The 13,048-nt window shown below is 38.7% G+C and overlaps 1 protein-coding gene and 1 long non-coding RNA gene across 4 annotated transcripts in view; one reads left to right on the top strand and one right to left on the bottom strand.

Annotated features, from left to right (window-relative positions):
* SBF2 (SET binding factor 2) overlaps positions 1-13,048 on the bottom strand; it is a 238,717-nt gene that overhangs the window by 4,934 nt on the left and 220,735 nt on the right. For all 3 annotated transcript variants that reach the window (XM_083724282.1, XM_083724283.1, XM_083724284.1), the window contains 8 exons: positions 12,216-12,317; positions 10,985-11,170; positions 8,065-8,191; positions 6,246-6,373; positions 4,421-4,654; positions 2,045-2,149; positions 1,404-1,597; positions 215-302 (listed from right to left, as the gene is read on the bottom strand). In XM_083724282.1, the coding sequence (XP_083580408.1) occupies positions 215-302; positions 1,404-1,597; positions 2,045-2,149; positions 4,421-4,654; positions 6,246-6,373; positions 8,065-8,191; positions 10,985-11,170; positions 12,216-12,317 (1,164 nt within the window). The remainder of the gene's footprint in view (positions 1-214; positions 303-1,403; positions 1,598-2,044; positions 2,150-4,420; positions 4,655-6,245; positions 6,374-8,064; positions 8,192-10,984; positions 11,171-12,215; positions 12,318-13,048) is intronic.
* LOC310838684 lies at positions 1,607-6,698 on the top strand. Its single transcript, XR_014561116.1, has 3 exons — positions 1,607-1,769; positions 4,780-4,846; positions 6,369-6,698. It is a non-coding gene; the product is annotated as an uncharacterized lncRNA (long non-coding RNA).

Raw genomic sequence — 13,048 nt, 5'->3', positions numbered from 1 at the left:
AGTCTGACGTCAGAAAGCATCTCCTTGTTTCATTGAAGGTGAAACTCAGGCCTCTTAAAGAAACATCTGTAAGCAGGGAGATCAGATAGTACAATTGCTTTCTCCCCCCCCCCCCCGCTCAGCCTAGTGGTATAATTATTTATTGCAGTCTCTGCAAAACTTATTTTGCACGAATAATAAGATTATTCTATTAGAAAACAGAAGTAGATCTTACTTGGTGTTTGGTAACATCTAGCACAAACCAACGAGGTTTCCAGCCTTTCAACAAAGCTCCTCTTTTGTAAAGTGTACCTTCAAATGATCTTAAGGAAAAGAAAAGAAATATATATATATATATATATGCTTTCGTAGATTTTCACGGGTACAGGAATGCAGGTTTTGGTGTCCTCGGGTGTCTTCCCGTGTAAAAGTTGGGGTGTCTAGGCGACGTTTCGACGAGGTCTCACTCGTCATCTTCAGGCTGGTGCTTTCGGCTTCTTCTGTTCCAGTAACAAGAAGCCGAAAGCACCAGCCTGAAGATGACGAGTGAGACCTCGTCGAAACGTCGCCTAGACACCCCAACTTTTACACGGGAAGACACCCGAGGACACCAAAACCTGCATATATATATATATATATATATATATATATATATATATATGCATTTACTCTTAAGCTCCCTAGTGTCACCTAAGTAAGCATTTATGTATCAGTATCAGTAATTACCTCATATTTCTCGTTAAATCCATGCAGTTAAATCCACATTTTCTTTAATGAGAATTGTACATACATCCCTACAAGGTCAATGCATTTGGAATAGTGTGATCCTTGGATAACCATGAGGTTTAAAGTGTTTTATCTGTTATCAAAAATACTGTTTGTATTGTATGCCAGACTATGTAGCAATTATTTCTCTGTGTAGAGTCTTAATGCAACTAGCATCTTGCCTCTAAATGAAATATGGCCATTAGGAGGAAAGAAGCCAGATGCCTTAGATTGTAAATAATAATTTAATGAGTTTCCCCAGCCACTCTGGACATACTTATGAATTAAACTGAAAATAAAAATGCAGATTTAATAAATGGTATCTCATTACTCAAAAGCATTAAATAGTCAGCATACATCCCCAGAAACGTTTCTTCTTTGAGCCAAGGATTTACCTCAAAATTCTTTTGAAGAAAAAAATGTAAATAATATGAATAAAACAGTATTTTAAAATGGCAAAATTTATAAGAGAGATAGTAGCTAGTTGTCTGTACTTGATTTGTCAGGCTTTCTATTTCAATATGGTATTGTTTTAATACCCTGATTACTTTTTTGTTATATTTGATGAACTTCAGTTTGAAACAGCAGATTAAGAAATGGATGTGACTTTCCTTCCTGGCTGAAAAAGAGGTGAATCATATGCTAACCACTCAAATTACCTATTTTCATCATTCTTTGATGTGAACTGATTGTACAGCGTAGTTACTCTCCTTTCCACACCATTGGAGGGTGAGATGTTGGTGTTCTGTTCTTCACCCAATCCACTGTCTGGTAGATGTAACAAAGACCTCTTTTGATAAGAATGCAGATTGGCAGACATGATTGCTGACGAGCCAGAAGGATGTCTCCGATGCTTTGAAAAAGAGATAAAATTTCAAGAAGTTTTAAGATGGAGGGGTAGTCAAGGTTTCAACAAAGCAACATTCTAAACTGGGATTCCTGACTGGTTTAAGTTAGAACCACAGTGACCATTAAAACATTTTGGCAAGAGTACAGCACACCAATTCACAGAGTGAATTAAAAGTGTAAGGAGCTGACCTCATTAGGCAATACTATTTTCTTCATGCATTGACAAAACAAAGAGTATAACTATTTCACAAAATTCTTAAAATTAGAAATAACCAGGAAGAAGGGAAAACCACTACTGTGTGTAAGTCCAGATCTAAGCAAATCTAAAACTGCCACTTTTACTTTAAACAGGTAAGAATTCAATTTCAGAAGGTGCTTTGGTCACAACTCTTGCCAGTCTTTGTTTGAAGAAGGAATGCAATTACTGATCAGTGTACTTTCTGCAACTTACATTGTCCTGCCTTGTATCTTCTTTAACATTTACTTTGACTTTTTCCCACAATGGCTGCCACCTTTCTGGGCTTTGATTTAACTTGTTCTCCAATCTTTCGATTTCCTGAAAACAATGGAAGGGGTTTTTCCTGACATTAAATATTTCTGACGGTTTGTTTGTATCATTAAAACAAAAGCTATAACTGCTTGCCATGATGAAAAATGATGAAAAGGGCTGGATATGTTTTTAAAAGAGTATTTGCAAAATTCAGGCCCAGTGCTATGACATCAATATTACAAACTGCCAAGAGTAACATTTACCCTGTTTTTTCTAAGGAACAGTACCAAACTGTAATAAAAAACAAAAATGAAACAGAAAAACTTATTTAGTATGTATGCCAGACTGTAAGTTGTTCTTGTTGTGAAACTGGGAATTTGAACTCTTTGGTAGCCTCTTGCGACATTTTATTAATGTATGTTCCTGTGTGAATTTTTCGTGAGATAGGCATTTGATTTGTGCATCTGATTAAACAATATTTAAAATTAGCTATGGTTTAATGCGAATGAGCAGCAAATCATCGATACTTAGCTCCTCTCGTGTTCCTGTTCCTGTTCCTGCTGGGCTGTCATGAAACAAGCCATAGTCTGGTTTATCATGTTGTCTGAACTTGGGCTCATGGTTTGTTTCTCTTGAAACAAACCATAAGCAGATGAATGCAGGAGCACAAGGAACACGAAACTTTGTGAAAGATACTATATGAGTAAATGTCAGCTATACCTTTAAACCAGCTTTGCCATTTAAGTGTTGTTCATGTTAACTTATCATGACACACAGTAATAAACTATGGCAGCATTGGCTAATATCAAAGTTTTTGTTACTTAAATTGAATAAGAGCATATGGCTTGTTATTGAACTTCTGTTGTGAAACATTTGATCTTAATCCTTTAATAAAAATGCAGCGTTGTATTTATAGCAGGTATTAGCTCATTGGTCATTGTATTATCTTCTGCTTCAAAAGAGAAAGAACACTGAAAATAAGGTGGCAAGAAATGCCCTCAAAACTCTAATTTTAGGAAATCATCTGCTATGACCCCAAAGAGCATTGTGCTCTGCAAATACAGCCCTCCTTTTGTTCACAGGGTTAAAAGTTAGGATCTAAGCCTCTATGTTCTAAAGCGAAGTATAAATTCTAGGACAGGGGTTGGCAAGGTTTACCTCACCTGGGCCAGTTTACTCCCGTGGAGATTGCTCCGTGGGCCAGATCGCATCTGTGCAGATGCGATTTCTGGTGTCTGTGCAGACGCAATTTGCGGCACCGCGGAAGCGAGTCCCCACTCTGCCGGTTTAGCGCAGCATGCGGGGACTCGACAAGTGGGTGGCTTGGTTCGGGGGTAGCTCATGGGCTGTTTAAATGACCCCTGTGGGCTGCTTGTGGCCCATGGGCCGCAGGTTGCCAACCCCTGTTCTAGGAACATTGAACATGTCATAAATAGCTAGTTGGAGCCAATAGTTATTATGTTTCAAAACCACATTTTATTTACTGCTAAATTACAGTTCTTTCTTCTAAACTGCAGAAGGATCATATGCTAAGAGAAAGGAAAAAACTGAATTCAAGTATATAAAGCCGAACATGGACTATTATTATAGGCTAACTTTGAATCCATTTTCCATAGTACGGAAGCACAGCAATTACTGATTGTAAGCTGAAAATATTTAGGCATTTCCCTGCCCCCCAAATTGATATGTTTGGTATGCATTTTTTATTGCTTTAAAATAGCAATTAGTTCAGGAAAATGTCTTGCTGCTGCTTATTATAAAAACTATTTTAAAGATTTTAAAACACATCTTCCTAACACTTGTCTGCATTCAATACCCTTGATACTACCTAACCATTTTTCAATGGAATTTATTATTCCTTAGAAGTTAGCAGGATAACCACACTACATAGCAGCTCCACTTAGTTTAGGCAGACGTGGAGTTTATATGAAGCTAACCAATACATGCCAGTGCAGTTCTGTTGTACAATGAGAGAAGCTATAAGTTCTTTGTGTGAAATAGTTAAAAATACTCCAAATTGGGCATTTCACAGACAATATCCTAAAGACCACTCACAGACTTTAAAAAAATCTTATGATACATTTCAATATTTCCAGAAAAGGACTAACATCCAAAATGTATTGTATTTTGCTAACTTAATTTCTACAGACAATTGGTTGGCTTTCAGTTAGTCTGGGAAACAGGCATAGGCAATCCTAACTCAGAAAAAAGGAGTGGTCTTTCCTTTGAGCCAAAATATAATTTTGCTCTATTTCTGCTTTCTTAAGGGAAATACATTTTTAAAAATTGAATGGATGTTACCTGACACCAATAGATGCTTAAAAAAATTATACTCACATTTAATAGGCTGGTGATGGCATCTGGCTGCACTTTGCTAATATTGTCATAGCATGGCCAGACAATTTTCCTCTTACTGTGGGAAGACGACATGTCCATTTGGTCAGGTTCATCCAAGGTACTACATTTTGCAGTTACCATGGCCCAGTCATAAGAAGGACCAGTAGCCAAAGTCTCCTCTGTGTAGTAATCCCACTTTTTAAGACTGGATATGTTTACATTTGGTTTTAATGCCTGTAGAAATTAATGCCAGCAGATTAATAATGCATAATGGCTTTCTGGTATCATTGTCCCCACTTCCTCAAAGGCCAATTGATGTGCACTACTTCAGCTGCTCTTGTGTACTTAACGTTTTATAGATAACATCTGGAACATACCTGACCTGACCTCAAACTTTTTGCATTGCTGAAGCAAGCTGCCTCAATTGTAAGAACAAGATAAATATTCAGTTTCCTTATTAGGGTAATAAATTCAAATTTCAGTTTGTCCATACTGTTCAGGGGGTACATTATCTCTTTATTTCAGTTCTAACCTTGGAAAGCCCTCCCTTTCTTTCAAATTCCATTTATCAAGGATATATTAGGCTCCTCATTCATCTAGCAAAATAGGTCAGAAAGGTCCTTTTGAAAGGATGTAATAAAATGCTGATAGAAATGGGTGATATTATTAAAGTAAATATGCTGAATATTATTTATAGACTCAGAAACCCCACCAATATACATGTTTAAATAAAAATAGCTTTGCAGATTTTTGGTTCTAAGATTTTGTGATAAGGAGCTGTCACTAGTTCTACTGATCCTGGTTTCAACTCTTTCCACAGTGCCAGGCATGTACCTTTATAACTGTGTCACCAACAAAGCTATAGCTTTTCAGTAGTAAAACCAGGTTTAAATTCAAGAATTAGCATGCGATCACCTCCTGAGACCATGTCCCAGCGCCTTACCTGTTGCTCTGCCAGCCAAGATGCTGTTTTAATGCAGAGTTATAGGATATTCTAGTAATAGGCACAAATAAATTAGAGGGAAATATGCTTGCCTTAGGGACGCAGGTGGCGCTGTGGGTTAAAGCCTCAGCGCCTAGGACTTGCCGATCAAAAGGTCGGCGGTTCGAATCCCTGTGGCGGGGTGCGCTCCCGCTGCTCGGTCCCAGCGCCTGCCAACCTAGCAGTTCGAAAGCACCTCTGGGTGCAAGTAGATAAATAGGGACCGCTTACCAGCGGGAAGGTAAACGGCGTTTCCATGTGCGGCTCTGGCTTGCCAGATGCAGCTTTGTCATGCTGGCCACATGACCCGGAAGTGTCTCTGGACAGCGCTGGCCCCTGGCCTCTTAAGTGAGATGGGCGCACAACCCCAGAGTCTGTCAAGACTGGCCCGTACGGGCAGGGGTACCTTTACCTTTACCTTTTTTATGCTTGCCTTACACTGTCTGTACACCTTTGCCCCACAACACAAGCTTAAGGTTGCAGAACCAAAGCTGTTATTCCCCCTCTCCTAAAAAAAAGCAAACTGCACAATTACTTCCTCATGCCCAGGTGGTTGTGTTTGGAAAACATTAATGCTTCATGCCAGATAGTGAAAAGTGCTTTTGAAACTGAAGGCTCTTCACAGTACAGGATTTTGCTTGTTAAAGAACTAAAAATATCCAACTGAGCATGCCCCAGCCATTGGATAGGCTCTTGTGATCTTGGCCATGGTTCTGTAGTCCTGTTTATGCTAGTAAACATTCAGGTCATCTAGGTAGTTCACTCAGTGAAAGTCTCAAATGAGACACCAAACTTTATTCAGGTACCAGGATAATGAAGATCCTGAACCTTTCTGCTTTATACCTCTGTTTCAGCTGGTGCATAGAGGTAATTGAAGAAAACAGGACTTCTTTTGTGAATTTTGTCTATGCATTCCCACATGCAAACTCCTTTCTTGCCATGTTTCTCTCCTTTATCTTCAAACAGTGTCCCTAGAAAACAAGAAAACATAAGAAGTTGAAGGAAAGAACTCTCCTTGCCAGATAGTGAAAATAACTTTTGAAAATGAAGGACCTTTACAGCACAGGGTTTGCGTGTAAAAATATCCAACTGAGCATGCCTAAGCAGAGAAGCGGGGTTTGGAGCAGAACAATGGCCAGTGAGGGACAGCATTAGATAGCTCCTCCCTGTTCTCCAATGTTCTTATACGTAAGCTTGTGACCTTCTAAGGCTTCTTTTCTTTTCCTATAAGTTTGGAAAAGATGCATCTGATGATGTGTCATGAGTACTTTCAGATATAAACATAATTGTAAGAAATTCAGCTGCCTTTTATTAACAGCTGCCTGTGACATCACAGTGTAATTTAACTGCTAATGCCTGTTAACTAGCAGCACTAAATTGTGGCAAAAACGAGGACTCCTCTCTCAACTTGCTTACATGCCACAAGCAGGGAGCCACTGCAGAAAAGGCCCATTCTCAGTTGCCACCTTCCGGACCTCTTGTGGAGGAGGCAGCACATGAAGAAGGGCCTCAGAAGATGATCTCAGGATCTGGGTAGGTTCATATGGAAAGAGGCGGTCCTTTAGGTATTGTAGTCCTGAGCTGTTTAAGGCTTTATAGGTCTAAACCAGCACTTTGAATTGGGCCCAGAAACTACTGTATTGGCCTGAATATAAGCCTCACTTCCCCCCCAAATTCTGACTGTGAAAAGTTAAAGTACGGCTTAAATTCGTAACCTTACAAAAATTGGCTTTTACAGTATTGTTGCTGAAACAGACATATGGTAAAATGAAACGGGTGTGAGTGCCTGTGGAATTTTAAGGGAGCAGCTTATATTCAGGTATAGTATCTTTTTCCTTTTCTCACCTTGAATTTTAAAGGGGTGGATTATATTCGGGTGCAGCTTCTATTTGGGCCAATACAGTAATTGACAGGATTGGCGTTATATGCTCAAACCATCTTGCCCGGTGAGCAACCTGGCCCATGAATTCTGCGATGTGAACTACTTAAGTGAGAAAAATAAAATTTCATTCTAATGGGGCTCCAAAGGGAATAGAAGCCTTCAAAGCTCTGAAGGCAGGACTTATCTGGGAGCAATGAACACACTTTACTTTTGGTGATATCACATATTGAGCTCTACCTTCTAGGCCAGAGCTTTCCAAACTTTTCATGCTGGTGACACACTTTTTAGACATGCATCATTTCGCAACACAGTAATTTAGTTTTACTAGCAAACAGGAGGTTAAACTAGCCCCTTTCCAGCCCTGGGAGGAGCATGGGGAACATTCACACGGCACACCTACCCACTGCAGCTGACACACTACCGTGTCGCGACACACAGTTTGGAAAGCTCTGGTCTAGGCAGTGTGGATATGTGGTTCCTAGGCATAGTGTCCTCCTTTTCCTGGTTAGGAAAAGGAGCTACTTGCCAGGAATTTTAAATGTCATAGGTAACTTCCAATGTCACAATCTATAAAATGCAATCCATTACATGTCTGTTCATAAGTAGGCCCGCTGAGTTCAATAGAGTTTATGTCCTGGTAATTATGTATAAGATTGCAGCCACAGAACAAATTTCAAGATAGCAAAGGGTGGCAGGTATATTACAACAACTTCAATATTAACTTTGTCAGTGCTTTAAAATTAAAATAAAAAGTAACACCAGCAAAACTGGGATCCTTACCATGTTCCAGTCTTTCATAGTCTGAGTCCAGCAAGAATGTTTTAAATCGATTGGAAACATAGTGAAATGCTACAAACTTCAGGTAATACTGATTGAATTCAAACTCTGTTGGATACTGGTTGTGAATCTGAAATGCACAAATGATAGCAACATATATTACAACAATAATATATATTATTTAAAAAAACTAAACTTAAACAGCAAAATATATTATTTATCTTACTTTCATCGATCAGGCACCTCTGCAAGCTTTTCTGCTACAACCTTATAACTGCTAGATTAAAATGGGTTTTTATCACTTCTGTCAAAGCACTATAGTGCTCTTAGGGAAAGGTTCCAAATATGTGTTTTAAAATTCTGTGGTCTTAATAAACAAACAATTTACTGTTACTGCTATTTTCATCATCATGCCACAATGCCACTTTTGAAAAGTTGTTACAAAAGCATCTCAGTTTGATTTGTTGAAGACTGATATTTTGTTTTCATAGCTTGTATCATTATGAAGTTGCTAGCTGCATTGAGAGTTCTTGCAAACCAAATCATGGGACAGAAAGTGGGGGGGGGGGACACACATAAAAATGCAGGCCTTATTTGAAAATATTTGCAATGCCTTGAAATTCCAGTTTTGGTTCAATAACAGCAATGAAAATCTTGCACCACACTGTCTGCTGGAACTGTATTAAAGCCAACTAGGGCAATGTGGTATTATTGTTTAAGTGGGCTAAAAGTGAAGTCAATATTTCTTCAAGTACTAGGAGTTACAAGGAATCTGTGATTGACTCACTAGGTGTTTTTTTCAAAACTAAAAACCTGGAAAGCAGCCGGGGGGGGGGGGTGTTGTCCTGAAAATCTGTTAGCAGTAGTGGGGGAGGAGTGCTTTACTTTTCACCCCTCCCACAGATGCTGCCTGCCCACAGAAGGAAAGTAAAGTCCCTCACAGATCTTCCACATAATATGTAATTTGTCCTTTTTTTCTGCAGGAAAAGAACAGAGCAGGTGAAAAGGAGGCTGAATGGCTCCAGTATTCCCATTTTTCTTTAGGACCTTCAGTCACAACAATTACGATTTCTGTTAATTACTTAAAATGGATAAGTAGCATTTACTGAAGATGTGCATCCATGCCAAATGGGTTTTGAAAACAGATCTATAAGTTCCCAAGTGATGATGATGATGTTAATAATACTATGAAAGGAAAAAGCTACCCACAAAAACAATCCATTGAACATTTTTTTATATTCCACCAAATTCCTAGTGCTTTCTTCAAGTCTGGCAGGCAGAGTCCACAGCATCTAGAAGGTGGACACTGGCTACTCCTAGGACAGATAGTTACTATAGAGGTAGTGGGGTGGAAGGTGTTCTCATCATTTCAGTGAGATTTCATTTTAAGTGTACCTTTGGATTATACCCAGTCTACGTCTAGCCTACAAAGAAAACACATGGCTGAGACAGCAACATATGCTGTAACTTTTCCTCACTACAGTAAGGGTGGGGAAGTGGAAAGAGGTAGGAAGAGAAGAAATAACTTTCACAGATAAAAGTTTTATGCAAATGCAGCATTATAACAACACATTAAAACTGACACGGGATTCTGGAGAAAGTGATGGAAGCTTTCTAGTGTGACATCACTGTCACAAATTCTGTCTTCCTAGAAACATCTACAAGATCTACCAGATGTTGCTATTGTGAAATAATGATTCACATTAATAATTCAGCTGACACCTGGAGATACTGGCATAAACAATGGCTTTTTGTAAGATGATGCAGTTCTAATTTAAGAATCCCTGTTTTATATGTTCTTTCTAGTTGAAACAAGGACGGCTTTTTTCCACAGGATCATTCCAGTCTCATTCAGTGCGTTAAAAGTGGCATGCCATTAAAACCTTCACTTATTGCTTCTGATTGAATTTGCACAGCAGACCCAAAATAAAGAAACAGAAGGATTCCATTGTCATCTTTATGCAGAATTAATTAATTCTAGAAAACCATGTTCTACATAGGCAAGACTACAATCCAAAAAGTAGTTATTCCAGTGTAATACTAGATTTGACCATAGGAATCAAAAACCTTTGATAGAGGATAATAATATATGCAGAAAAAGAAACAGTGTCTTGAGACACCTTAAAGGCTAACCATTTTATTATAACACAAGGTTTCTTGAACTATAGTCCATTTCATGTACAAGGCATCATGGCTATGATTTTCAGATGCCAGGAGCTAACAAGTGATGGCTATCACCACCGCATCCTCTTTACAAGCTGATCTGCGCATCACATGTCCTCTGTTGGAAATATGATACTGAGCTGGATGATCCACCATGTTCATTTTTGTTTCTTGGTGTTGACTCAGGTAGATGGGTTAGCACCAGTGAGCTCTGCAAATGTAGAAAAATCTTACCTGCAGGTGTCTGCAAATATTGGGTTGGCCTATCGGGCAGCCACTATTTGTGATTGCCACCAACTTGCCACCTTCCCCCCCCCCCAAAGCTTTATGGCAATGAAGAGGGCTTTAGGGTTCTCTAATTTGTGCTGAGATATGGAAAATATGTATTAAAAAAGAGAGAAAGATACTGTTGCTGTCACTTAACTTTACAAACTGCTTTGCAAGTGAGAGCTAGGGGGAGTCCTTTTTGCCAGAGGACTAGAGGCATAACATCTATGGAGCAGATTTGTGGATACTTGCTTATATTTTCTTTGAGATGTATGGTAGAAGTACATTACACTACTACCATGAAAACGGCTTTAATTTCACATTTTTCTGTCGCACTAAATTTATTTATCCTACTGAGAACATAAAACATGTTCCTCTTTTTCTAATATATTTGTCCATTACCCTGGAATGTTGGTACTTTGCATCTATCTATCTATCTATCTATCTATCTATCTATCTATCTATCTTAGAGATAAAGATTTGCTCAACTTACCTGGTGAACACAATCCAAGAACTGCAAAAAGACAGGAGCAAATCCACTCCCCTGGCAATTGAGAGTCAAATTACTGCGCTGGCTGAACTTATGACCAAAGGACAGCCATTCTTTTTCCACTAGCATTCTGAAACCTTCAAGTGTTCGGTAGAATGGATCGCTAAGTAATTGCACGAGAGACACCACCTGGATATCAAATGACATTTGTACTACATTAGATACAGCACATTAGAAACAATCTAGTATGTTGCATGAGAAATATCTGGGCACTGCTGTGGTGTATACCTTTCCTTGTCTCTTTCCCCCTACCAACTGTTTAGTGTACCTAGTACTTCTATCTTTGAAGTGTGAGACCAATCAGCAGAACTGCTGTGAATGTGTACAATGTCAATATTGCTTGTAGAGTGATGCAAACCCTGCGTCACCATCAGATACAGCTTGCCAGAACAGTAAAGAATTGGGAGGGGTGAGGATGAGGCTCAAAGAAAAAAAACAAGTTGTCCAACTTTTAAAATTTCTACCGCCCAATCACTCTGGGACCACTCCTCTGGTGCACATGGAATACACAAACTAGGAGCCCTTGGTTTCATGTTATATCTAAACCAGGGACCATGGTTTATAGCTCCCAAACAAGCCACAATTGATAACCAATCTTAAGTCATGTTTGCTGATAATAACTACTTAGGGAGCAACAAACTGCAATCCCTGGTTCGGGCATAATGGGTTTATCCTGCTCACACTAGGGGATGAATGAAATCAGAGCACACTGCTTTTTCACATTAAGCCATGATAACTCAGAAACTATGTTAGATATAGTAAGTAACCTGTTGCAATTTTAGAAAAAACAACATAGCCAATGAGATCTGGAATTACTGTTCATTTCTTCCATGGTTTGTTATATAGGACTAAAATTACTGGCAGTTTATTTTTACACCATGCCTTTTCTAAACACCAGAATTATAGGACAAGAGTGCTTGCAAGTATGAATGTATGAGACAGATCCAGTTCCACACAGAAACACTACACATCTGTTGGCCATCAGCAAAAATTTCATTTCTTTCTAAAGGATTAAAGATTCAAGGGATGGGTTTTTTTTAAAAGTTATATAAAAGAAAGCTGTGAAGGGTTTTAAGTCTGATGCATTCTTTGGTACCTGAAGTTATTAAACAAATATAGTAAACTGGTCAGAGCAAAGTGATCTTTGCTGGCCATTAATATGTTATAGGCTCACCTGTGCTGTGATATCCCAGCCATCTTCCAGGCAAACCAAAACTGAAGAACCATTCTCAAGCAACTCCGATATAACCACACCCAACTGCATTATTCTGTGAAGCTATATACAGTATGTATATATAAAAGATGAAGAGCATATGTTAGAATGAAGGATAAATTAGTAAATAAAATGATTTCTGGAATCAAATTACGCTGCTACTCAACAAACTAGTCTTGTAAAAAATGAGTATTAGAAAGACTTATTTTTATATGAATATTATTCAACACCCTTGTCTAAAAGCTACAATCAGTTTCGTTTAAGTTTCACTGAGGACAGAGGTTATAAACAACAGATCAAGGAGGGAGAGTTGGAGGACATGCTATAGTGAAGCTTTTTTAACTGGCATCAGAAGTAATGCATAACCCAGCTCTAAGTTATAGGTTATGGGAAGGATTTTACCCATATTAAATCCAAAGAGGGCTTAGAACAGTCCAGAAGTCTAATACTGGCAGCCTTGATTGGTAATCTGATTTAAAAGATATTCTGTAATCTCTTCAAGCACCACAGACTCTTAGTCCATATAATAAAAAAGCTTGTGATTATTCTGTGTCACACTCTACAGCTGCAAAACATGAGTGTAGATTCTACACTCTACACTGGAGTAGGAAACTTGTGGTCCTCCAGATGTTGTTGCACTGCAATTCCCATCAATCCCAGCGAGCATGACCAATAGTCAGGGATTATGGGAGTTGTAGTCTAACATAATCTGGAGGGCCTCAGGTTCCCCACCCCAAATTAGGGGGCAAATGAGATACAATACTACTACCAACTGTGTGACTTGCTTTTAAAAA

This window comes from Podarcis gaigeae, assembly GCF_964106915.1.
Source record: "Podarcis gaigeae genome assembly, chromosome: 1".
Classification (NCBI taxonomy): domain Eukaryota; kingdom Metazoa; phylum Chordata; class Lepidosauria; order Squamata; family Lacertidae; genus Podarcis; species Podarcis gaigeae.
The sequence above is the reverse complement of the archived record's forward strand: the minus strand, read 5'-3'. Positions and strand labels throughout refer to the sequence as shown.